Source organism: Chinchilla lanigera, unplaced genomic scaffold, assembly GCF_000276665.1.
Source record: "Chinchilla lanigera isolate Chin_1 unplaced genomic scaffold, ChiLan1.0 scaffold00095, whole genome shotgun sequence".
Classification (NCBI taxonomy): Eukaryota; Metazoa; Chordata; class Mammalia; order Rodentia; family Chinchillidae; genus Chinchilla; species Chinchilla lanigera.
In genome coordinates, this window is record NW_004955496.1 from 2,020,502 (window position 1) to 2,047,190 (window position 26,689).

Here is a 26,689-nt window from a genome sequence, read left to right on the forward strand (position 1 = left end):
GATGCTGCTGCAAACACTGGGGATATGGAGTGAGTTAAATAATAGAATTTCCTAGCCCAGCTCGATGGTGTACCCTTGTAATCCCAGCCTTCTGGGAGGCTGAGGCAGGAGGATCACAAGTTCAAACTCAGTCTGGGTAGCTTAGCAGTGGGTGTCCTCATCACAGGATGACTGGTGTAAAGTGTGCCTTCCAAACATTCCCCTTCTGCCCAGGGTAGCGAGAACAGCTCTGCTTCGTTGCAGCCGCTTCTCAGTGCCCATGGTGCTGGCCGGTACCAGTCTGGTGCAGCGAGGGTTATAGAGGAGGCTGCTCCCCAATCTGCACGGCCCACAGCGGCGGGGACCTGGGTGGTCTTGGAGAGGAGAGAGGCCTCGTATCAGGTCCTGCTGTGGTTTTGGGACAATCAGGTGTGCTGAGCCCTGGGCAGTGACTGAGCTGTCACACCTCTGTGTATCCATCCAGCTCTTCCTTTGCGAGGCCTGGGGTTAGGTCCCCGAGCTGCACTGCCACATGGAGTCTGTGCTGAGCCCGAGGAGTAGTGACCATGCGCTCCCTGTGGGAAGTGGGCACAGGGAGGGGAAATGGGGGAATTCGAAAGGACACTGCGAACTGGGTGTTTGGGCAGAGGGTGACATGGAGACTTAAGGGCAAGGCAAGGCAGGTAGAGAAGCTGGTGAACATTAACCCTGGTGCCATCCGCCCAGGGTTGGCCAGGAGGTTCCAGGACAGATGTCCTTGGAGAAAGTTTGTTTTTCTTTGGTGGAGGATGGTAGTGGCAGTTGAACCCAGGGCCTTTGCGTTGAGCTAGATCGTCTAGATCCCTTTTAATTATTTTTGAGACGGGGTGTCACTAAGTTGCTAGGTTGCCCAGGATGGCTCAAACTTGTAACCCTCCTGCCTCAGCTTCCCAGCGTGCTGGGAACACAGGAGCGCACCATCACACTCAGGCCCCCAGAAGTGTTTTCGAGTCCAGTTGCTGAGGTCTCTGTGCGGGGTTGTGGTCTGGCAGTCGCTTGTGCTAGCTCTTGTTCAGAGTTGTGTGTGTGGCCCCTGGCTGGGGAGGCTTTCTTCTTTCCTCTTTTCCTCCTTTCTTTTTCTTTCCTTTTCCTTTTTTCTTTTCTCTTTTCTTTCTTCTTAAGTTTGACACAGGTGACTCCATTTTGATGTGAACTGTCATACCTCAGAAAGCTAAATGGCTTTTCCAAAGGCCTGTCTATTTGGGGCCTAAAATCTGTGTTGTAAATGGATAATTTGGGGTATTGTCCCACTTACAATGAAAAGTTCACTTCTAAATATATAAAATTAGCCGGTGTGGAGACACATGCTATAATTCCGGCACTCAGGAGGCCAAGGCAGGAGGAGTACTGTGAGTTTGAGGCCAGCCTGGGTTCCATAGCCAGACACAGTCTAAACAAAAGAGTGGTAGATGAAGCTTCCTTTGTCTGGTGCCCAGCAGTGCTTTGAGAGAGAGTTCTAGACCCCTCCTAGCATCCTTCACAAAGACCTCTGCATGGTCCAGGAAGAACGCGTGTGTACAGAGGGTGCTTTAGCATGATGACCACTTTGGTTACCCTGGCACCGTAGTGCGACCTCTTGGAGAGTGTGACCTTGTGGGTGATGTGGCCTCTCGGGGAACGTGACCTCCCGTCGGTTGCCTTGCACTTTCCTTGTGGTGGTGCAGTGTACTTGGGACGGGTGACCTGGCCACTCGTGTGAAGCCTGCAGCCTTTCTGTGCCCCTCCCCTGGCAGCGTCTGTTCTGGAATGCGGAAGCCCCCAGTTACCCAGGGCCTGAGTCAGTAACTTCCCAACCCTCCAGCGGTCACTAGGTGGCCTGCTCGGATCGCACTTTAACTTGGCTGCTTAGGACAGGGCTGCAAGCTGGTTTTAATCTACAGTGACGTTTTAAATACCGGTTTTAAAAGTAAGGGCCTCAGCATATTTCAGTGCTATAGAAGAGGTCGAGGTGGACTTGGACAAGGCGGTGGTTCTGAGTGGATTTCATCTGTGCCCGAGCTCAGGCGACGCCGGAGCAGTGGCTGTGTGGAGCCCAGAGGACAGAGGGAGAGTTACAGCACACACGGATGGGCGCTAGTGTTCAAGTCCACTGAGCACATTCGGCTCTGGAAAAAAGTGCAGAAAATACCGTTTAATCCCCAGTCCGGGCCCTCGGGAGGATGACGGCTCGAGGGTGAGGGCAAGGGATGATTTTCTGCAGCTGGTAACCTGCCGCTCTCCAGGGAAAGACCAGTAGCTGTCTGTGTGCACAAGGATATGGCTATAGCATGGACGGAAGTTTAGATTGTTTTTAGTCCATCAGGCAAAATAAATAAAGGTTTGCAGACCATGTTACATTTTAAATTTAACATTTCACATGGGTGATAGTTAAATATTCCTAGACTAACAGGCTGTAGAGCTCACCCCTTGGTACTAGTGGCCTCTGGATTGTTCCCTGGGCCTCTTAGGATTTGGAGGAGCAGTCCAGAGCCCCCTTTACTCTAGGGGCTGGGAGCCTGGAGCTCTTGGGAAGGGTGTGGAGCCAGGCATCTGATGTATACCTGTGATCCCAACGCTCTGGGAGGCTAAGGCAGGGCGATTGAAAGTTTGAGTCCAGCCTGGGCAATGTAATGACTTAGTGAGATGCTCTCAAAATAAAAAATGAAAAGGGCTGAGGATGTAGCCCAGTGCAGTGCTCCTGGGTTCAATCTCCAGTAGCACCAAAAAAAATTTAATAAATAGCCAGGTGTGGTGGCACACACCTGTAATCCCAGTACTCTGGAAACTGAGGCAGAAGGATTGCTGTGAGTGTGAGGCCAGCCTGGGCTATAAGTGAGTTCAAGGCCAGCCTGAACTGCATAGTGAGACCCTGTCTCAAAAAAGCCAAAATAAATCAATAAATAAGTATTAAGAAAAATAAAAAAGGGAGAAGAGAGGTGAGGTGTCTAAGCAATGGGAAACTTTCTCTGGCCTGGCTTGTTTTGTGTTTTATATTTCAAAGGAAATTTGTGTAAGTAAAGGCTCTATATACACAGGTGAAGAAGAGAACATGGTTTCTCCTAGCTGATTCTGTCAGTGGGAATCTGAATGAATCCCACGTAACACCAACAGCTCCTGTGACAGGGACTTCACTGACGGCCAGGTATCTCGTCTTACTTTGAAGTGGTTTTGCGCCTCTTGGACGTTTAGTGGTGGCTTTGGAAGCCGAGATGTGGAAGACCCTTCCGTCTTCCGGTGGAGGCCGAGTCCTTTGTCCTTGCACCAAGCCTCCCCTTAGAGCCTTTCCACTGGGCAGCGGTTCCTGTCATGCTCAGTTTGTGCCGCTGTGCGCATGGATTCCAGAGCTGCTGCTCGTCTTCTGAAAGAGAAGTTCATTAGCACCTCTTGGACTCTTCTTTTGACATCGGTGAGGCATCAGAAAAATTGGGGGTCTGAATTTTGGCTAAAATACACTTAAAAGTATCACTGGGTGTGAATTTGAAAGGGGAAGAATTTTGGGAGGTGCTTATGATGAGAAAATGCTTTTGACTCCAAAGTAAAGTACAAATGATTCCTTTTCAAGGTCTGTGTGTTGAGCCAGGTAAGGCAGTGTACGACTAAACATGCCTTCTTGCTAATGCGTGGTTATCTGTGCACAAAGCACTTCACAGAGCGGTGTGGTAGGCCCACAGAATAAACATCAGCCATGCCACGTTCAGACTGGTTATCTCGGAGACACTTCCGTTTGCTCACAGCTTATTGGTGCGTTTGTGTCTTAACTGGAAGGTACGGTTGGAAGGAAATGGAGCTATTGTCTATAGAAAATTTTGTTACCTTATAGTTCTCTTTCTCTCTCTGTTTTCAGTGATTCTGGGGATTGAATTCAGGGCCTGTGCACTGAGCTATATCCCTATCCTACCCCTTTTTTATTTTTTACTTTGAGACACTGTCTGGCTAAGTCTTTAAATTGCTCAGACTGGGCTTGGCCACCATCCTCCTGCCTCAGCTTCCCAGAGCGCTGGGACTGCACAGTTCTTGTTTTGAACACTGTCCCTGGGGACTAGCATCAGGCTGTGGGGAGTCAGCTGCGGGAGTGAGGGCACGGCCCGTGGTGTGGAGCACGCTGCTCAGCAGGACCTGGGTGCAGCATTGGGGGACAGGTGTGGGGAAGCAGACAGAAGTGCCCCTGTGCACAGAACAGAGGTGCAAAGATGATTCTGTGGGGTGCGTGCTTTTGACACCTCCAGTTGGTGACAAGGGAGCAAGAACGCTCCCTGGGAAGGTGTTCTTATCCCTATTGGAATTGAGCCTCTGCACTTCTTTGGAGCCCCTAGGTCTCTGTTCCCAGGCTGCACCTTTCATTGTTCCAAGCACAGGGCTCAGAAGCAGGGGAGATAGAAACCGATCGCAGCAGCAGTGTTTGAGAAGTTCGGTGGAGAACTGCTTACTTCCCTTGAGTAGAACCATTTCGGCCTAACAGAAATACGGAAAGGATTGACTACAGTCTTGACTTTACTAACATGCTGAGAGGTCACATACTGCCCGGTGGCCCTGGGAATTACAACTGCTTACCAGCGTTGTCCTGAAAAGAACTCATGAACAATTTGTGTGACGGAATATTCCCTATTTTAGTTTTCACTGGAGAAGCAGGAAAGGGTACTTTTGGAATTGCATATTGGAATTCCTTCGCCGGAATCCCAGTTCTGACATTTGCCAGCTAATGGAGTGGCCTCCAAAGGAGACCTTGCCTTCCCTGGCTTCGGTGTAAGCAGTCAAAGTGATCGATAGTCAGCAGCTGTCTTTAATGAGGCTGTGGCTGTTTCCTGGTGAGCAGCTTGTGCGTGGCCTTGCGTGGCGACTCCAGTCTCCGTGGGGTGCGCGTCACCTGTGTGGAAATGAGCACTTGGGGCCGTGCTCTGAGTCCCGGCATGCATATCAGGCAGTCAGAACAAACTGCTTCTCCTGCCGTGATGGTGGAGTAGAGCTGACATTGTGCTTGCGTATGTCACGTGTGAAGTTCTGTCTGCCTGAGAGAAAGTAGACCAGGAAGAAAGCTGGTTGGGGGAAACACGGCATTCAAAGCTGTCTTCTATGCTGGTTTGTTTTTGGCAGTGCTGAGGATTCACCTCAGGGAGCAGTGAGCTACCTCCCCAGCCCTTTTTATTTTCTTTTGTAATAGAGCCCCACAAGGGTGAGTAGCTGGGATTACAGGTGTGTACAGCTGTGCCCCGCCATTGTCTTTCTGTGAGCACCTGGAAATGGCTTTCCTCACTAAGCTTCCCTTTGGAGCTCTAGGTTGGTGAATCAAACATTTAATTGTGCTCTTGTTGTTATAAAGGACATTGTTCCCGTGGACGCCTCTTACGAAGTGAAAGAACTTTATGTGCCAGAAAACAAACTGCATTTGGCAAAAACAGACGCGGAGTCATTGCCAGTGCTGCAGATTAATAAGGTGAGTCTGGGGACACTTTCCACGCCACGTGGTGGAGCACACACGGGTGCTGGGGTGTGGTGTGCGGTGTTGGAGGCCAGCAGGGAGGGAGTGCATGTGGGCGTTCTGGGGCGGGTCCCTTTCCAGGATGGGGAAAGTGTTAATCCTGTGAAACAGTACTCACGTCTCTGTGGCTTTCATTAACCTCTAGTCAGAATATTTATTTATTTTGAATTATGAAAGGAAGTTTTTGTCAGATTTTTAGTGTAAGAGAAAGACTGGATTCTACAACATGAAGAAATACTACTCTATGATAATTAAAATGATTTTTTTTCCCCTTTAAACATGTTTCCTAATCTCCTAGCCAACACTTGATTAGACTCTCCGTTTCATATATTAAGAATAATTAATATATTAAGAATAATTCAGTTGCATATCCAGGCTCTAGTAATATTGTTAGATATCTTTTCCAGTTGACTTCTAATTTCTAATTTCATCTAGGGATGATGAGGATGGAAATTACAATTTCTCAATCTTAGAAAATTTTAAATTGTACCATTTATGTATATTTTAAAAACAGATTAAGGAATGAAAATATGGACCAGGAATTGGGTTTCCCAGCTTTTCTTTTATGACTGCAAACTCCACAGCACCCAGGAAAGCACCAGGTCCTAGCAGGACTTCTTGGCATAGAGAAGGGCTGGCGGGTCCCTGTGGGGATCTTTCCTGAGGGCCATGTGCCTGCGGCTGGGACGTGGGTGCAGTCACGCAGGGCTCCAGGACCAGAAGGGCACCGAGGGACAGGGCAGGGCAGGGCAGGGCAGGGTAACTCTGGAAGCAGCTCACGGAGCCCGGAGCCGCAGAGGTTGTCACAGGGAGACTTTGCCTGGAATGCACACGTGTGCACACACACACAGACAGCATGAGAGTGCATGAAGATAAGGTCAGTCTTTCCGACTCTAAGACCCAGGACAGTAGCTTTTCTAACTGAATTTTCTCAGTGGTTCCTAAACGTGTCCAGGTGGCGGAGCACCCAAAGGCCCGGCTGTTCTCGCAGGTCCTTGCAGGCCCCGGGGCTGACACAGGTGCACTGGGGTTTAGGCTGTGGCATGAAGGAATTTGCGGTTAGGAACACAGACATTAAGTCCCGACGTTACCTGATGCTCAATTCTACTGAAGACCTGGGAGAATCACTGTCAAAGGGTTAAGAAGAATTCACAGGACGAACACTGAAAGTGAGAAGTATCTCCACGGACGCACTTCTTCTGGGAGTTGGAGCAGGGCCTTCCTTGCTGCCTTCTGGTCTCGCAGGGAACACGGTGGCCAGCGTGCTTCGGGATTAGATTGGAGCCCCCATTTCCACGCACACCACACACTTACCCCCCTGGTGTGAGCCCTGGACAGTTACGAGGATGTGTCCCACACACGGCGTGTCACCCCCTCAGTTCTTAGAGATTCGGGGGGACGTGTTAGGAAGCTGTAGGTTCTGGAAACGAGTTGTCAGGAAATAAAGTGTACTCTGTGTGTCATGGACGTGGGACCCATGTTTGGTAGATGATTTTTATTTAAGACTTCCTTTGGTTTAGGATGGTGTTCACCAGAATGTAGTTTCCAGATCTTCCTGGTCCGCATTTTGGAGGCTCATGAGAGAAATATGAAAAATCTCACAGCAAACTGACTTAATAAGCTGTACACAAAGTGCTCTTTATTTCAGCAAACCTTCCTGGGCATCTGATGCACAGAGTTTGAGAGCTTCTGGTATTGAGGGGGCTGTCCTTACTGGAAGTGCTTTGAGGCCTAAATGTGATAGATACACATAGTGGGGCACTCAGTCATGAAGAAGCATGCATTGGAGTCACTTGTAGGAAAACAGGGTGGATCTTGAAACCATAATGTTAAGTGAAATACATCAGACACAGAAGGCTATCACGTGGTTTGTTTTATATGAGAAAGCCAAATATAAATAATTTAGAGAGCAAAATAAGAGAGCTGATAGGCAACAGGGAAGTAAATAACAGGCCTAAAGTTATTAAAGTCATTACAAAATTTTTTCTCCTGGTGCCTTATGTTTTGTTAGGTTCGTGGAATCATCCTTGTCATGCTTGTTCCCATACAGCACAGTTTTGCCCTGGAGGCCTCTGGTGCTCGTGCTCGTAGACGCACAACCTGGACACCTGTCCCTGTCTCCCACAGGTGGACATGCAGTGGGTACAGGTGCTGGCTGAGGGCTGGGCCACCCCGCTGGGCGGCTTCATGAGGGAGCGCGAGTACCTGCAGTGCCTTCACTTCGACTGTCTCCTGGACGGTGAGCTGCGGGAGGTGTTTGTCACTGTGCTGACACCTGACGGGGCCGTTTTCAGACTGACACACTGGTCCTGAGCAGCGGGCGTGAACCGTGAGGTCTTACTTCCAATTCCCCTTCCCTGTTGTGGTGCGGTGCCCTGGAGACGAGGGCTGAGGATGGACTGCAGAAGCTGTTACAGTCTCCTTGTGCCATAGCCGCCTGGTCATTGAGAGAGCCTCCCCTTGGGCGCACATACACACAAACTAGGCAGCCCATTTTCCACCCTTCCCCAGTGGAGTCACGGAGCCCTGTGTGAGTAGATGGGTGGCCAAACCCGTGGTTCCTTCCTATTCTTTTACAACCCGAGAAACTGTGGCAGAGAAACTGACACCAATGTGGTATTATCCCAGTTCGGTTGCTTTTCTCTCTGGATATGTGCTGTTGGTGAGTGTACTGAGTATGCAGTAAAGAGAGTGCTTTCATTTTTTGTTTCTTTTTTTTTGAGACAGAGTCTTACTATGTAGTTTAGGTTGATCTTGAACTGCCCATGTAATTCAGGCTGGCCCCAAATTTGCAGTGATTGTCCTGCCTCAGCCTCCCCAGTGTGGGGATTACAGGCATGTGCCCCCACACTTGGCAAGAGTGCCAAGGAACCCTCCTCACATGTCACCAAGTTCCCTGGCCGTCGGTCTTCCGGCTGCAGGGCTGTTAGGAAACACAATTCCGGATCGCTGTCATGGAGAAACTGTGGAGAAGGGAGTGTTCCCCTTTGGCTTTTTCCTAGGGAGCTCGTAGGGTTCCTGCACTGCTGCTCAGGCTTGGGCTCATTTTATTTTCTACTTGCGTCGTGCCTGCTGTGGTGGCTTTAGAAGTGGTCAGTTGTCACTGGTGCCACCTTTTGTCCAGGAGACCACATGAGTCCCAAGCGGGCGGGGTTTCTGCAAGCTGTGGATCTGCAGTGCACCAGGAGGGCGTTGTGTCTTTCCAAGCTGCATGCAGTGAGCTGACCAATGGTAAACCAGACTTCTTCAGCTGGAAAGGTTGGGGCGGGAGCTATGCCTAGGTGTCGCTGACATGGTGTTTGATTTGAATGGCGCTGCCCTTGGCTGCTTTTGTTTTGTGGCCAGTGATAGCTGATGTTGGTTTGATTCTAATAATGTTAAGACCATGGCGGGTATTTTTGTCTTCCTGTTGCAAGGATGTACAGATAGAATCACTTAACATGTAGCCGCATCATTCTGTTTTCATGAAGGGTTTGTGTTTTGTTGAAATGGTCCCTGAACAGTTTTTTGTCTCCTTCAGCGGGTGCACACGGTATACTTTTGGTAGTGTTAGTCGTACCTAGCTGATGCTTCTCTGTCAGAAGTTTCTTCTACTTTTGTAGTTCTGTATAGAAATCCCTCCCCAGCTGGGAAGGGTGGCGCACGCCTATGTTCCCAGTGTTCTGGGAGGCTGAGGCAAGAGGATGGCAAGTTTGAGCCCACCCTGTCTCAGTGACTTAGTGAGACCCTGTCTCAGAATTGAAAAAATAGAGCTGGGGATGCAGCTCAGTGTGAAGGACCTGGGTTCAATCCCTAGCACTGGAAAAAATAAAAATCTCCTCCCTCCAGAACAGTGTGGTGAATTGCTATGAGAATTCCTATTCATGGGTCTGATTCTTTTAGCTTTTGCTATTTTGTTTCCTTTTCTTGACTTCTGGGGTGGGTGCTGGCTTCCTCTGAGGCTGTAGTTTGTTCCTTGCCGAGCCCTGCGCCGAGTGGCTGCCTGCTGCTGGCCCCATCGACCTTTGTAGCTCTGCGGAGTGTAGATTAGGCGGGTGGCCGGGAGCGAGCCTGCCAAGTAACCTGTCTCCCTGTCCCTTCCTTTGGCAGGCGGTGTCATTAACTTGTCAGTGCCTATTGTCCTGACGGCCACTCAAGAGGACAAGGAGCGGCTGGATGGCTGCACGGCGTTTGCGCTGATGTACGAGGGCCGACGTGTGGCCATTCTTCGCAACCCGGAGTTTTTTGAGCACCGGAAGGAGGAGCGCTGCGCCCGGCAGTGGGGCACCACATGCAAGAGCCACCCCTACATCAAGGTCCTGGATGCGCCTTGCTGCCATTGCTCGACTTGCCCGTGACACTGAGATGTGGGCTGTCTGGGTGTTGATGCATCAGCTGGCCTTGTTAGCATCTGCAGAATGGCAGCTGGGTCTTAGATCTGTGTAATGAGCATATGAGCTTGTCATTTCAGCCCAGATACATATTTATTCAACTGGTATTTTTAATTTATTTAGTTTTTGGTGCTGGGGACTGGACTCAGGGCCTTGGTAAGCATGTGGTTTAACACCCTTCAGCCAATAACAAATATTTAAAATATCTGCTGTGTCCCGGGCTTGGAGTAAGGTGCTGGTATTTGGAACACAAGGCCTGGACATGCTGGGCACAGAACCGATGCTTGTGGGGTGTAATGGAGCAGATGCTAGTTTTGCACTTAAGAGGGGCCTGCACCGGTGGTCTGGTCCGTGTGAGGCTTTGGCATTGATTTTCCAGTGTGAAGGCAGCATAATGTCTACTGTGTAGTGTGCCTCATTTGCTGGGTGTGTTGTGTATGGAATTTAGCATTAATGTCAAGTTTTTGTCAGTTGTATGGTGCATTAAAGCAGACTTGAAAGTAGCATGGTGCATGGTGGGAGCATGAACTGGCAGAGGAGTGGAGGCTGGGTGTGAGCTGCTCTGTGGAGAGGGCTGGGTCCCTTCCCTGGGGCACCATCTGCCCCCTGAGGCATTGGAAGGAGGAGTGAGCTTGGGAGGAATTGAAGGAAGTGTGGATGTATTTGTAGGTGAGTTGGACAAACTAGAGTTTGAGTTTGCCCGTGATTATGAATGATTCAGAAGTTCAGGGCTGCAGGATATAGGGGTGGGGAGGTGTCCCAGGTTACATTACTGTTAGTTAACATACGGCAACCGTGAAAAGAATGCTTGTATTACTTTAAAAGTCCCAGTTATTCAAATTGCTTTTGTTTCCTGTTCATATGTAAATTTAATAGTTGTTTCACAAGGTTGGAAAAATTACAAAACATGTTTTAATTGTAGTGATGATGAACCTAGCAGAACTTGTTTCCTCTGAGATAGAGATTAGAACATAGCTATACTTACTTAGGTCTTTTTAAGACAGAGTCTCACTATGCAGTTCACTTTGTAGCCCAGGCTTGCCTCCAGCTTGCCTCCATCCTCCTGCCTCAGCCTCCCAAGTGCTGGGATTCCAGGCGTGCGCTGCCATGCCCGGGCCCCTCGCAGTTGTAGTTAGCTCATGTGAGGGCAGTGTTCTTACCAGGTCTGACCTTGGTTTCTGTTCTCTTTCTTCCATTAGATGGTTATGGAACAGGGAGACTGGCTGATCGGAGGGGATCTGCAGGTCCTGGACCGCATCTATTGGAACGATGGCCTTGATCAGTACCGGCTCACTCCGACTGAACTCAAGCAGAAGTTTAAAGACATGAATGCTGGTAAGATGTGGGCCTGGGTAGCTGATGTGAGGCTGCTTGGTGGGAAAGTCCTAGGTGTTTTCCCCAGTGTTGACTAAGGGATGCATAGAGGTCCCTGTAGCAGTAAACTAAGGCAGGTAGAGGCCCAGGTGCCCTGGGGAGTTTTGTTCTGTTGGTGTAGTTTGAGCTCATTGCTTTGCACACAGTGTGGAAGATGGATGCTAATAACAAACGCACACACTGACACTCAGTAGAAACATAGACCAGAACTTACGTGAACAACCCTCAGATAGAGGGCTTCCTGTGCCAGCGAAACGGCTGAACTTTCTCACATTCACTCTGTTAGCAGTGTCTGCTGTGTGTCTTTCTGTGCCTGTAGGCCCATTACCGAGGCCAGGAAATGGACTGGAGAGGCACACATGTATGGTGGAAAAGAGGGAGACAGGCGAAGGAGCAGAGAGTGTGGAGGAGGAGGGCAGGTGCAGGTTCAGGGTGTCTCTGGGCTGGGGAGGAGGCACAGAGAGACAGGAAGACTCTGTGCTGTCCTTCTGGTCCTGTCTGCATGGGACATGGCTCCCGCCAGGACTTGATATAGCTCCTGCTGGCTGGTGCTCACAGGAGGGGTGGTGGAGCCCAGGGCCCGTGGGAGCACTGGTCCCTGGAACTCAGGAGACCACTGAGGTCTGGGGAGTGTGAGGGTCCTGACACCTGCAGAGAGGGGAGGCCCCAGCACTGTGGGTCCAGTAGATGTGGCTGGAAGGGACAGGGGTGTGCAGCTGCCTGTGCGAGAAGCTGCTGACCACATGCTCTGCCAGTGACCTGAAGCCCAGTTCTTGAGGGACCAGTTGGCTTTGGTGGGATCGGAGCTCCTGGTGCAGTCTGGGCCCTGGCTTCCAGCCCCTCTTCTAGAGGACTCCTGGCACTGCTGTGCAGGGTTAAAAGTGAAGGTGGTTTGGGCAGAGCTCCTCTGTCTGTGTCTGAGTGGAAAGGAGAGCAAGAGCTGAAGTTTGAAGTCATAGGAGTTTGACTACGGTGAAGAACTTGTCATATGAAGAAGTTATATGAGTTTGACTCGGGTGGAGGCCTCGGTGGGCTCAGACCCGCATCCTTTCCTGCCCTGCATCCTCACACACACTATTGAGGCATCTCCCTCCTCCTCCGATCAAGAAGCGGGTGTGTGGCCAAGCTGCACATCCCCGAAGTGCAGTAGCTCGTTCTCTCCTTCCTGGCTAACAGTCTTGGGGCCCAAGTGAGGGCTGCAGAAGGACTGATATCACTCAGACGCAGCCCCTGGTCTGTGATGTGAGGTCCCTGTGTCATCAGTACTGACCTCTGTGGTGAAGGGAAAGGGCTTCTGGGAAAGATTTTCCTTCCTGACAGGAAACTGGCATAGGGAGACCCCTCCCCCAACAAGCAGGAAGTGAAAGCTTTGGCCATCATTTCCCAGCCTTCTTCCCTCTCGGCGCTTTCCTGTGAGGGTGACAGCTGTGGCTTTTGCAGCCTTCTGTACCCATAAGCACCCTGCACACCCTGACCTGTGTCCTCACTGTGTGTTTCTCGTCCAACCTGGGAGTCATCTGTCCAGATTTCTTTTCCACAGAAACAATATGTATTTGAGTTATTTAGGACACTCGGAGGTGGGTCTTCTGTTGTAGAGAGTTTAATACACGTGCACTTCCTCGAGCATGTTTAGCAGAGTGCGTGTGAGACCACCTTGCTTTGTTGTGCTTACCCACGATTTGGGTTCCTATCTGGAGCTGATGTCAGTAAGCTGGTTGTTGGCACCCTGGAGAGGTCTTATCATGAAATTATTGCTCATAATTAGGCCTTGAATATTACATCTGTTTTGCAGTCTTCTTTGCAAGCCAAACATTTGGAGTTGTTCGGGGAATTTGTTGCATAATGAATGATTTCAACTTTGTTTAAAGTAGCTGAGAGCCAGTTATTAGCCTTACATCAAACAGCAAAGATTTGTGGTGTTATTTTATTTACTTTTCCATTTTAGACTAAGGCAAATAAGCAACAGACCAAGAAGTTTACTTTGTAGTTCTTGCTCACTCTTGGGAAGCCAGTAGCATGTCATCTACTGGTTGTTCAAAGGAGAGAAAGCAGGGAATTTAGTTATTTTTGCAATACTCTCTTTCTTACCTTTCCCTTCTTCCCTTACTGAAGAACATGTATTTTAATTACCCCACATGGGCTCTTGACCTGTGCCAGAGCAACATTAATTTAGTCAGCTGGCTCTTCAAGACCCCTTTGAGGCTGAAGGATGGAGAGGTCTCTGGTACCCATCCCCATGATTGACATGATGCACTTGCAGATGGTGAGGTCTTCTGGCTACTGCTGAGTGACCAGTCCCGGAGAGGAAGAGTGAATTTTGTTTGAGCCCAGTGAAAGCCTAGGGGCTGCATTCCAGGTAGAATCCTGAGGTTCTGCGTGTTTCCACCAGCAAGAAGGCAGAGGGCCCATCATTTCCTTAGAGTTGCACACGGTAGTGTGGTTGGATACACCTGAGAGCTTTGGGATGTTGTAGGGTTGGCGCTAGTTTAGATGAATGGAGATGTAGGAGAGCATCTTGGGCAGAGCTGGGGTGACTGCGGGAGAGCCTGTGCAGCACTGACTGCAGTCAGCTGTGCGCTGGATGTCTGGCGGGAGCGCCTCTGTCTGTCTGTGAGTCCCAGCAGCAAGCAGATGGAATGCAGAATGTCACCTCTGTGATGACAGCTCAGAAAATGAGCACAGGGACACCCCAGGGGACTGCAGAAGTCCAAAGCCAGTTGTACAGTAATAGTCTACCTGTGAGAGACTTTTACTCAGATTTCCTTCTGTGGCTCTAAGTTTTCCTTTAAGAGGGGGGATTAAAAAGCCAGATGAAAGAGCAAGCGTTGGGGCTGCCCGACCTCCTTCCCCCTAATTCCTGTGCCGCTGGATCTGGCCCAAGTGCCCTCCAGTAGATGAGACGCTTGATCTGTGCTCCTCGGATGTGGCGCTGCTCCTCTGCCTTGTGTTGCTGGCTTGGAGCGTGGAGGATTTTCCTACTGCCTCTACCTAGCATGGTCTACTTGTCTTTCAAGGGTCCAGATCTGGCTTGCTGTCAGTCTGTAAATGTAGTTATGGTGAGCACTGCTCTTCTGGGTTGTGCATGGTCGGGGTGGATGCTGCACTGTGGGCGGAGCTGTGAGTTCATGCAGAGACCTCGCCTGCAAAGCCTGAACTCTGGCTCCTTCCAGGGCCATTGTGCTCACTGTAGTTCTTTCCAGGACTAGCAAACCAGGGGCTAGAAGGAAATGGCCATTGTAAGTGTCAAAACGTTATCGTGTGGGTCATCTTCCATTTCCAGATTCAGTAGAAGTCACAGTCTTAGGAGCAGCAGCTTTAAATAAGCCCTGAGGAATCTTGCTTGGAAAAGCTAATGTGTATCCGAGTGTGGCGGGACATCCTTCTGGGGACAGGGCTGAGAATGTGTGGTGAGTGGGAGTTGCTGTAAGTGTCTGTGGTCCCAGGGTCTTAGTGCACACTGCTCTCTTCTCATCCTGACTGATGATTCCTCCATCTCCCGAGTACAGACAGAGCAGTCCTAACTCCATGACGGTCGCATTCCATATCCTGGGCACACAGGTAGCAGTCGATGTCACGCATCACCGTCTCTGATTCTGCATGTGCGTGTGGCTACCTCGTCCTGAGCATTGGACTCTAAGAGCTGTCCCCTTGGAAGGTCATGGGGCACATCACTAACTTGGGAACTTCTCTTTCCAGACGCCGTCTTTGCGTTTCAGTTGCGCAACCCGGTGCACAATGGCCACGCACTGCTGATGCAGGACACGCACAGGCAGCTGCTGGAGCGCGGCTACCGGCGGCCCGTGCTCCTGCTGCACCCTCTTGGCGGCTGGACCAAGGACGACGACGTCCCCCTGATGTGGCGCATGAAGCAGCATGCTGCGGTGCTGGAGGAGGGGATCCTGAACCCTGAGTCCACCGTGGTGGCCATTTTCCCCTCCCCCATGATGTACGCTGGACCCACTGAGGTAAGCTGTGCTTAAGGTTCCCACAAAGCCACCTGTAGATCTCAGCAGTGCCCCTAGCCGAGCCTGGAGCTCTCAGCATCCCCGTGTCAGGAATGCACCCCGGGCTGGAACCACGACACAGTGTCCCTCGAAAAGGGGTTTCCACTGCTCTCTCTGTGGTCTTGGTCCCTGCGTGTGGGAGAGGGTGACACAGGCCTTTTACCACAGATGCAGCGCCGACAGTACTGCATCTTTAACAGTCCTGGGTCACTGTCCCTGAGGGACAGACTTGGGCTGGTTTTTACCTCCTCCAAGTTTTGCAAGAGCTAAAGGTCTTTCTGTGGGAAGAGAAGCATGCTGTGTCCGTCAGCTTTCTGTCCCCATGACGAATGCTGCACATGGTCACCTTGTAAGAGGAAGGGTCTGTTTTGGCTCACAGTCTGGGAGGTTCAGTCCGTGATCCAGTGGCCTCTTGCTGTTGGAGCTGTGCCATAACAGCACCTCATAATGGAAGCACAGAGCCAGTACCCTCCTGGCCAGGAAGTGAAAGAAAAGGAGGGGTCAGAGGTCTCCCTGTCCCTTTCAAGGCCACACCCCAGGGGCCAGAAGCCCTCCCATTGGCCCTACCTCTTAAAAGTCCCGCTCCTCCCAGAGTGAAACCAGAGCCCAGGTCCCTAGCAGCTGCTCCTCAGGGAATGTTCAAGTCCAGGCTCTTGCTTCCTCCTGTGGCCTCTAGGGGATCCTATCCACCCTCAGCCTGGGAAGAGAACATCTGGGAACCATTTCCCAGGGAGGAAGCAGAATTGCTGCTTGCTATAGGGGAGAGGGTTCCCGTCCAGACGCTGCTCTGTGGTCAGAAGGAATGCTTGCCATCTTTATGTCCCCACGTAGAGAAGAGCACTTAATGGGATTTTAGATTCAAGGTAGAAGAGGCTTTCAAAAATATTGGTTGAGGGAATGAATAAATCAGTGAGTGACCTCAGAAGCAGTGGTGGGAAATTCCAGCCAGCTTCTGGCTGAGGTTCAAGATAAAGAGTAGGATTCGTGTTATTGCTGCATTCCTTTCCATCCCAGCCTTAGAGGGAGATCACTTTACCCAGCCAGGTTGATCTGAGAGTGAAATCCAGTTTAAAGCGACAAACGCTGTGATGTCTTATCTCCCACCCCTAAATTTTATAAATTTAAAAGCCTGAAATTTTTACATGGATCATAGTATTGTGTAGTTTGCTATCTCTTTAGGCTAGATTAGAACTCAGTTATGGTGTGGCATAATATGTTATCTTTTTATCCTAGAAAATTTAATAGTGACAAGCTGGTACAGAAGTACAGGCCTGTCATCTCAGCCTTATGGAGGGTAAAACGGGGAGCACATGTTGGAGCCCAGCCTGGGCAGTTCAGCGACTTAGCATGACCCTGTCTCAAAATAAAAAATAAGAAAGAGCTAGGGATATAGCTCAGTGTGAAGGCCCTGGGTTAACCCCCAGGACCACAAAACAAAGCAGTTACAAGAAGCTGTTTGTGTATGGGAGTCTTCTTTTAGGTTCAGCCCGTGTAATGCACTTAAGGCACTGAAACTCCCCGCCTTCCTCTGTTCCTTGGTCCTCCTGATACTGGCCAGTGATAGCCCCGTGTTTACCACCATGGCCTTTGCTTCTGATATCTCAGAGAGTGACTCTTCTGGAAATAAAGTGACGGTTTTGTTCCGGTGGTTCATCGTTGGTACTGTGATGGAGTTGTTTGTTCTGAAGTTCTCTTGAATTATGGATGGATGTTTCTAAATGCGGGAGTGACCTGCATTTGGGGCCATTTTCTCAGATGCCCATGTGCCCTACTTCAGGGACAGTGTCCTGACCCTCCTCAGTGCGCTGGCTGTCACAGGACCTCCTCTGGCCGCTGCCCTACCTCTATCACTACCCTCAGGCAGAGTCTTGCCGTAAAGGCAGTGGAAGAAATTGTTGGAGTTCCAGGTGTGGGTCTGGGCCTGACTGGGTGCCAGCAGGTTCCAGATTTCGGGTCAGTCTTGTTCAGACGTCTCCGATTTCTGCTTACATGTACATTAAGTGCTTGTTTGAAGGAAGCACACCTAGGGCTAGATATTCTGACCTTTTTCTAATTTGTCTTACTTTGTTTTCGCTTTATATTGCTTTTTAATTCATAAGTTAAGTGAAATTTTCCCAGTTGAACATAAGCATGCAGCTAGCACCCAGGCTGGAAAACAAACAAACTTGAGTCAGCATCGTTGGAGGTCTGTCCTCTGCCTGCTCCGGTTCCTACCACCCTGGTCCTGATGCTTTGAAGGCGTCGTATGCCCAAGGTCAGAGCTTGGATTCAACCTGGGGAGCTCTTGTGGACCCCAATTGTGGAAGGGAAGAGGAAGCGGGTGAGACTGGGTGAAGGGAGAAGCTGAACGGCTTGGTCTCAGTGGAGGCTTCAGTTTACCCCTCAGGCAGTTCTGGAAGAGGCCTTTGGTAATATCCCAGGGTCAGGACGGTCCTGTGAAAGGCGGTGCATGCGTCAGACCTCCTGTCCATGCCTTTCCAAGCACACATCTGTCACCTGCAGCAGGAGCAGAGTCCCTGGGTTCTGCGCTGTGTGTTAGCCTGTTAGGCAGGCAGTGCCCAGCTGGCTCCCTGCGCGGCTGCATCCGCCCAGCAGTGCTTCATGGCCTTGGCCGCCTCTGCTGTTCGCGGCCCTTGTCCTGTGCTGCCAGCCACTCTGCAGTACTCTTGCTGCTCTTCGTCTAACCTCATTCTTTCTTCTGTCCTTGGGCCACTTCCACTAAAAGAGAGATGGGGACTTACAGTAAGTGAGTTTTGATTATAGATGGTGATTAGGAAAAGTACCTTCTTGTGTCGAGTACCTCCTGTGTTTGCTAGGCAGGATTCTGAGCGCGTTACATGTTAACTCGTGTAATTTTCCTAATGACACTAGGAGGCCCGGTGCTCTCAGTGTTCCCACCTTACAGACGAGGAACCCAGCAGGGAACCTAAAGGACCTCCTCGTAGGTGAATCTAAGGAACCGGGTTCCAGAGCTGGATGTTACCCTCTCACAGTTTTTGCATTATTCCTTAACATTACAGTATTTGTAAAAACATGTAACCACATGTTTCTTGAAAACAGATTGGAACTGAATTCATGCAGGAGTTCCACAATAACAAGTCAGGATGCCTCTGCCTGGCATTCCTTCCTGGCGAGCTGCAGTGCGTGGTGCGTGGTACGTGGATCTCAGCTTCTTCCCAGCCTGGAGCTGTGGCCTCTGAAGGCCCATCCTCCCTGCGTGGCTGAATTCTCACCCTTTGTCTTTTTACAAGGCTCCCTGATGGAATCGGCATGCCTACCCATGTTGCTGTGTGGAGTGGGTAGGACAGTGTAGACTACTGCGTTGCCTGGCTTATGACAGTATGGAATAATATTATTAGAAGCCTTAAAAAAATAACAAAGAACCATTTTATGGTGAGTTCCCAGCGCCCTGTTCTGGCTGCCCATAGGGAGCTGTCTGTGTCTCAGGACTGCCCTTGTAACTGGAGCCCTAGAGTTGTAGACGTGGCAGAGCTTGGGACGGCCTGTTCGGGACGCCTCCCAGGCCTGACTTGGAATGTCCTGTGGTGCTTAATGAGGCATGAGGCTCTTAGAGTTAGGAAATGGAAATGAGCAGTTTTGAGTGCTTGAGTCAGTGCTTGGGGAGACATAGATTTTATTCCCATATCACCAGTGAGGTTCCTGAAGCTGAGAGAGACGGTCACTTACTGGTGTGCTGTCACGGGACCAGAGCAGGCAGTAATCGGAGCAGTAAAACCCCGTTTTGTTCAAGACCTACTGATACAGGAGTGATATCAGAGCTCCAAATGGTATAGGGGAAGTAGTATAAGTCCCAACCTGCTAGATATCTGATATGCTGAGTTCATGTTCCCCAAAATCGAAGAATGAATTTTAGGAACAATGAGGTGAACAGCAGGCAGCTTCGCTTCTCAGTTTTTAAGGACTAAACTTTGGAAATCCTGCTGAACATGGCAGTATGTTAGACCATTAAATGCTTTAATGCTTATGACCTGGCGAGATTCAAACTGCTGGGGTGAGTGGTTCCGGAAGACTGCATTCTTTTCTGTGGTGGTACACTGGTGTGTTTGACTTTTATGTGAAGAATTTGCTTGTTAAACACACACACATTACACCAAACCCTCATTTTTGTAACTTTTCCTGTGACGTCAGGAGCAAGTTCTGCAGTAATGCTTACTTGCCAGCTCGTGATAATAAAATGCAAACACTGGCTCTTCCTTTAATCCTTTCCCGTAGGTCATTCAGAAGGCGTTGGTACCAGATTTGTTTCCTTAGCACAAATCCTTTTCAGAGCAGTGAGCAGCTGCTGAGACTGGGTATCAACAGGATGTTCTTGATTTTCCAGGCTATAAAGATTTAATGGCTTGATTCCTAAATTCCTTAGCCCTGGATGGGGGCTAGGTGCAGGGAGAGTTGATTTTCTAATGCTAATTTGTGTGTGAGGAATGAATTGACAGTGTAGGAAATGCACTTTGTCTTATTTCATGAAAAACTAAACAATATACTGTGAGGGGAAAGTAAAAATAAGCCTGTTAAGCAAGAGTTCTGTACTCAAGCAAGACTATCCTTAGAAAGTAAGAAAGTGGCAGCATTGTCAGATGATGGAAATTCAAGAATTAGGAGGTACGGTTCTCTGAGAGCTGCAGCAGACCCCTAGAGGCCCCATCGTCCCTGTGCTGGATGCCAGGAGACTGAGAAAGCAGAGAGACCCATGTATTCACCCTTGTGGGTTAGGGCACAGGGAAGCTACTCGGCTGGGCCACCAGCAGTGCTTGCCACACATAAACAAAATTCCTTTTGCATCAGGAAGTAAAGTCATGGTATTTGTTATGATATGGTATCTAGTTCTAGTTATGGTGTATGTTATTTAGTTCATTGATAAAAACTAAGCAGAAAATAAATTTGTTGTTTGGCTGACCATTTACAGATGATCTTAAATGGTTTTATAGGAAACTTCTGGACATCCTCATGTTTTCCTTTATCAGCCAGAGTGCATCCCGTATTCCAGGCTGCGTGGTGCCCCTGGGGAGCACCTCCTAACCTAGCTCTTGGGGAAGGAAATAAACAGGCTGGAGAGATAAAATGGCAACTGGTAGTGGGTTTGTAGCGCCCATCTCATAGATAGCCCATCACTGAATCCAGGGCCTTTACATTGAGCTATACCCTCAGTAGAGCTAGAACTTGTGATCCTCCTGCCTCAGCCTGCCAGAGTGCTGGGATTATAGGCAGGTACCACCCAGCCTGGCTGAAGTCTGTATTCTTAAATTGAGGTTGTCATAGGCTGACTTGCATTCTTTTGGTTGGAGCATATTAACTTCTCAGTAGTTTTTAAGTTGACTCACAATAGACCTCCTTTTACCCAAGTCTGTTATAATTTTAAAACTAGGTCTCAGGAGAACTGTTCACTAAAATGTAAATTGAGATTCATCAGTCAGATGCAGGAGAACACTGTCCCCATTCAGTCTGCTCACATTTAATTTAGTCCACAAGTTAAGGAGGTGACTTAATTCTCCTGGTGATTTTCCAGGCCTCAGAACCAGAACAGCTACTGCCCAGTGTGCTCTGTGACCCTAGTTCAATGCTTAATTTTCTGGGCTCCAGTCTCCTATCATTTTAAAAGGGCAAACAGCTTTGAATTAAATGACCTGAGCTTCCTTGCATATTTATAAAAAGTCAGTCCCAGTTTACTGACCTAGTGTTTGAAGGATAGATGTAAATATTTAGTGAGCAGATTAAGTTCACTTAAGTTCAGAGAACCTAGACTTCCCTGTTAATATAACTGTGCATAAGCAGCTGCCCATTCTCATGAGACAGAAAAGATACTTCATTGGAATAGAGCTGCAAAGTGAGCAATGGATCACATACTGCTTACAGTCCCCTGGATAAAAATTCAGAGTTGGAGTTACCAGAGCCTCTGCTCCTCATCTGTGTAGGGACTGGAGGTGGTCAGGATCGCCACAGACTGCTGAGGCTGGAGGTGGGCGGAGGAAGGGGTAGCGCCGCCTGCGTGTAGGGAGCAGGTGTCTTTTGGCATCCTGTCCATGTGGAACTGTTACAGCTCAATGCAAGAAGTAGCTGTGCTGTCATAGAAAAAAATCTAGTAATAGCACCTTGGAGTCCTGTCTGTTGGGCTGGAAAGTGGAGAAAGAGAACTAAGACAGCACTAGGGAGCCTTTCTGTGGGCCACAGGAAGCACTGCTCATCAGTACTGTTGGCCCAAAGGAATCGGCCACACTGCAGGGGCAGCAGGAATGGTAGTGGGGCACTGCGCTGACACAGGGCGGGGAAGTGCAGAGGAACACAGGCACGTGCAGAGCTCAGCAAGTGGGGAAACACTAGGCAATCATGAACTCTAGGAAAAGCAGAGGCACAAGGAGGGGAATAAGATAATGAAGATAATAACAGCTACTGTTGATTATGTTCTTACTTCCAATTCCTTGTATTGGTTTATTTTCTTTAAAATTCTTCAAGTAAATATCATGTAATTCCCACTTTACAGATGATTTTACCAGTGATGTTGGCATCACTGTGGTCAGTGGAATGAGAAATAAGAGTGGAATCAGAGCAAGACATATCTTTTATAGTGGAAATCTAGATGATGTGAAAATAATGTCTGTGATTCTCAAAGCTTAATTCTCAAGGCAAAGCAGTATAACATTCTCTCTGGATGTATGCAGGGCAATACCGGTAGAAACAGCTAAGAAAACTGAACTCCATTGATGTGACCAGTTCAGGTCTGGGGAGTGATGCTGTCCCTGGACACTACACTTTTAAACTCTGTGGATAAAATATCTGGAAATGGGAAAGGAACCAAGAGATAGGGGAGGGACATAAAAAGAATTGAGGTATGTTTGGTACATGTACCAAATCCCTGCGATGAAGGTTATCAGTATGTACTGCAAACATGAACTAATCAAATTATGTGTGTAAGTACTTGATAAAAGAGAAGCTACCAAGAAAGATAAAAGGAAAACAGTGTAACAAGTAAAAATCTTCTGGTTCTTCATGTGCAGTGTTTATCATTTGTGCCTTATTTTCATGTAAAACAGTGATGGTTGATAAATCACTAAATATGGAGTCCCACCAGAAATGGAGCTAAGGCCAGATTTCTAGGCCTGGGTTTGTCCTTGGTGTCACTGACCAAATCCCTTAATTGCTGGAGGTCATGCTTTCTTTAAATGTTCCTAACAGCGATGAATCAGAGCTCCCGTCTCAGCCGGGAGTCGGGTTGTGCTGGGCATAGACTGGTTCTGTGTTAGAGGCGAGGTCGTAATGTGAACATGTGAGCTTCAAAGCTTGTTTTGCAGGCAGAATGGCTGTCCACTCATCCCTAGGCCCTTGTGTTGTTCTTACCTAGTGTCCTGGGTTGTGGTCTCCTAGGGTAGGAGCCTGTCCATACCTGCTGAGGTGAGTAACCCTATAACTCAGGTCATTTTCATCCAGTATTTTTTTAATCCATGAAAGTGTAGTGTAGGGAGAGGTTTGTAAGTTGTAAGTATGTTCACAGTGTAAAGAACTTACACAGTGACCACAACCTGATTGCCAGTGCCCGGATTCTGGATCCAAAACCAGGACATTTCCTGCATCGCTGGAGCCCCTGGCATTTGCTTCTTTCCCCCAAGGGCAGCTGCCTTCCTGACCTCTGACCTCATAGGATGGATTCTAAACTTTGTAAGACATCTCAGCTGGTTGAAACCACACACATATGCATGTGTACATTCCTGGGTATTTTGTAAGTAAGCCATGCGTAAATACATCCATATGTATATGTGTTTATACTTTTTGTTTTTTGGTGGGTTTGTTTTTTGAGGAGGGTAATAATGTTCTTGCTCCCCCAGGTAATACAGGTGAGAATTTCTACTAGATGTTCGATGACACTGAGAATTATCCTTCTGCTGCTTGGTGCTTGTTCTGGACGCATGGTCATCTCATAGCCAACTCTCATTCTAGGTCCAGTGGCACTGCAGAGCGCGGATGGTGGCAGGGGCCAATTTTTACATTGTCGGCCGAGACCCAGCTGGCATGCCTCATCCAGAGACGGGGAAGGACCTCTATGAGCCTACCCATGGGGCCAAGGTGCTGACCATGGCGCCCGGCCTCATCACCTTGGAAATTGTTCCCTTCCGCGTGGCGGCATACAACAAGAGGAAGAAGCGGATGGACTATTATGATGCTGAACAGTGAGTGTCCTGCCCTCTGCCCAGGTTTCTGAAATACTGTGTGGTCCCAGCTACCGGCAGGCTTTGGCATGACGTCGCACTCATACTGTTCTGATGACAGCCCTTGTCGTCGATGTTTCAGAGAAAGGCAGATCAAGGAGAGTAAATTTCTCATTATCCTAGAAGTTAGAAGTAGACATAAAAATTGAGTGAAGTGTTGTGGTTCATGGTCTCAGGAATTCTGTCTTGTAGTTCTTGAGGGCAGTATTGGTGTTTCTGCAAGTAGCAGGTCTATGGCCAGCTTTCAGTACTGACGATTGGTAGTAGTGAACGTGGAACGACTACTCCCTTGGGTGGGCCAGCATTGCACTGATTTCTGTCTGTGGCTTGTGTGTAGCGGTGGTGCACTCTAAGTTTAAAGCGGCAGCAGGCGGTATAGAATCTGAAGTTACGGGCTCTAGCTGAGTCTGTGCTGTGTGGTTTCAAAGTCCTGAGTCTTCCCTGCCCTTTCCTCATCTCCGAAATACATCAGTTCCCTCCTAGTTCTTCCTGCAATCCACAGCACCTAGTGATTTTTCTCCCTCAGAAGGGTCTTGTACATACAAGTTGTTTTGTCGAGAGGCTCTTATTTAGTGTATTTGCTTTTCTTGGTACAACAAATATTAAGCAAATAAACCAGATCATTCAGCAGTTATTTTTAATTTACATTTGCCAGTGTCCGTTCCACTGAGGAGGTACTGACTGAACACTGGCGGTGGCCTAGTTTCTTTGAACCAGAGCTCTTTCCCTGTCCTGGGGCACTTACATTGGCTCTCTGTTGAGGAATGACGCCAGCCCTGACCCTGTGTCCTCATGTGGTTTGTCACAGTAGGGACAAGAAAGAAAAAGAAACCTTTAAAAAATTAAAACAGTATTTTCTTGTTTCTAAAAGGAATGCCGAGTTTATTTTCTTTGAGATGCCAAAGTTGTCTGGATAATGGAACACTATTATCGCCACTGCAGACTGAGGACTGGCTGTTTTCTCGTTTAAGGACAGTCATTTGGAGACAGTGCGTATGCTTTGGAGGCAGCAAGCTTTTCTGAGTGACGAGCTGTGGCTAAAAAAAAAGAAAGTCTTACGCAGTAAATGACCACACAGTTTTCAGAACTGGCCTGGGCAGGTGTGAAAGGCCCCAGCTGTCCCTGGGCCCAGATGTGGAATTCAGCGCAGCAGCTGTGCGGGCCTGCATTTGCTGAGACCTCAGATGTGACTGATTCTGACGCTCTTGGGGGCCACATTGGAATATATGACGAGCCAGAATGTTTTTATCCTCATATAAAATCAGGTTTGCCACCAGCTAGAGATAGTTCTAAATCATGTGGGGCTTCCTTTAACCTTACAAAATATGTATGTGCACTGCAGTTTCACTTTAAAAAATTCAGCCATAAAAATGGCATGCTGAGAGTTATATAATTGACTTGTCTTTCACCAAAGGGATGTCTCTTTAAAATCTGTACAGAATACTTTTCAGAAAAATGAAAGCAATTACAGCAAACTATGGGCTCTAAAACTATAAAGGTGATTAAAACCTTAAAATGTACATTATTAAGGAAAGTAAAAACATTTGGGGTGCAGTCCTGCTCTTTTATGGTTAGATTTCAGCAGGCCACCGCTGGAGATTCTAATGGAGCCGGTCTGCAGCTGGGCCTGCCTGTTGGCATTTCTTATAAAAGCCCCCACCTGCTGCAGCCCACCTACGAGGGTCCAGCGCCTTCCTCCGGATCTCTAAAGCCCAGGGGGTCAGAGAGAGGATGCTGGACATGACACCTTCAGTTTCCCACTCAGCACACGATTTGTTTGTCCAGGTTGTAATACAGTAAGAGGTTGTTATCACTTGGTTCCGAGAGTTACAGTGAACCATTTTAAGTCACTTAAATAATGCCAGTGGAGGGCAAGGAGAGAAGAGGAAGATCCTCCCCCCAGTGGCTGAGTACTTTTGTGTGGATTTCCATCTTGTTGTGTTAAGAAAATAAAGCTGAGCTAAAGACAGCATGGAGCCCTCCTTCTCCTCGCCTTGTGCTGGCTGTCTGGGACCTGGGGTACCTTCGCCTGGTTAGCTGGTCTCATCACACCCAGGGCCGGGGCCCCTCTCTGTGAGTTGGGAAGCCCCGGGTAACTTGGATGTTTGCTTAAATCTGTATAATATTGTTTTAAACCTCTCTTTTAATCATTCCAAAGCTAAATAATCACATCAGTTCTCATAAGATTTTCCAGAGATGGATTGTTGCTTGAGTGGCTCATTTCTTTGGAATTTTTGGGTGTACAAGTCTTAATAAGCTGTAACTTGGGAAGCTTTAAGACCGCCTTAGTTTGCTAACTTTTTTATATTTGTGTTCAAATATAATTAAGTTCAAGGGATTATGTTGGAAAGTGATTAAAATTTTGTGGAAAGCAATAGTCTTTGATGTAGTGAGAAAACTTGGTTATTAATTATGCACATGAGGCTGTCTTATGTTTGATTAATGGCTGTTACACAATGCCAGTGCAATGCAATTAATGATTTTGTAGCTTTCGATCTGATTAACTACCAGTGGAAGACAAGGCGTAGGGAAAAAAATTCATGAAGATTTCTGGCAAGATATTATTGATAGGAATTACGGTAAAAATCATCTGTTTACTTTCAGGGAGTTAAGGAAGTTCCCCTTAAGAGTGATTCAAGGAAATTTTGTTTTAGGACTATGAGATGAAAGCTCAGTTTTAGCCTATTACAGACTTTTAGAGAAAATTCAATTATCTTATTTATGTTTGTTTCTCTTTTGGAAAGTAAATCTTTGTATTTGGGTAAATACAAGCTCAGAAACGCAGATTTATTTAGGTTACTGAAATAGCAAATGAAAACAAGAAACAGAATGTGGGCAGGAAGCTCAGTGGAGCAGAGCAGTGGGGGTGCTCGTCACTGATGTCTGTGATTCCAGCAGAGCATTTTATATTTTTAATGCTGGGATGTACTTTATACTGTAGAAGGTTAGGGTCAATACAGAGATGGTTTATTTGAGACAGGATCTCCCTATGCAGTTCAGGCTGGCCTTGAACTCACTGTGTAGCCTAGGCTGGGCTCAAACTCGTCGCGAGCCTCCTGCGTCAGCCTCCCCAGTGCGGGGATTACAGGCATGTGCCACCATGCCTGGCTACTGTCATTTTAAAAGACACTGTAATCCCTTGCATGCTCCAAGGCTTTTGCAGACATCCTTTCCTTCCTTGATAGACTTCTCACAGCCGGGTGGGAGTCGTCTGTTGTCCTGGTTTCGGTGCTGTGACTCTGAAACTCATAG

General features: G+C 48.4%; 1 protein-coding gene across 5 annotated transcripts in view; it reads left to right on the forward strand.

Moving 5' to 3' along the window:
• Positions 1-26,689, forward strand: part of Papss1 (3'-phosphoadenosine 5'-phosphosulfate synthase 1) — a 63,962-nt gene that overhangs the window by 27,079 nt on the left and 10,194 nt on the right. For all 5 annotated transcript variants that reach the window (XM_005406213.2, XM_013505422.1, XM_013505423.1 and 2 more), the window contains 6 exons: positions 5,315-5,428; positions 7,601-7,712; positions 9,563-9,768; positions 11,043-11,178; positions 14,914-15,182; positions 23,169-23,398. In XM_005406213.2, coding sequence (XP_005406270.1) covers positions 5,315-5,428; positions 7,601-7,712; positions 9,563-9,768; positions 11,043-11,178; positions 14,914-15,182; positions 23,169-23,398 — 1,067 coding nt within the window. The remainder of the gene's footprint in view (positions 1-5,314; positions 5,429-7,600; positions 7,713-9,562; positions 9,769-11,042; positions 11,179-14,913; positions 15,183-23,168; positions 23,399-26,689) is intronic.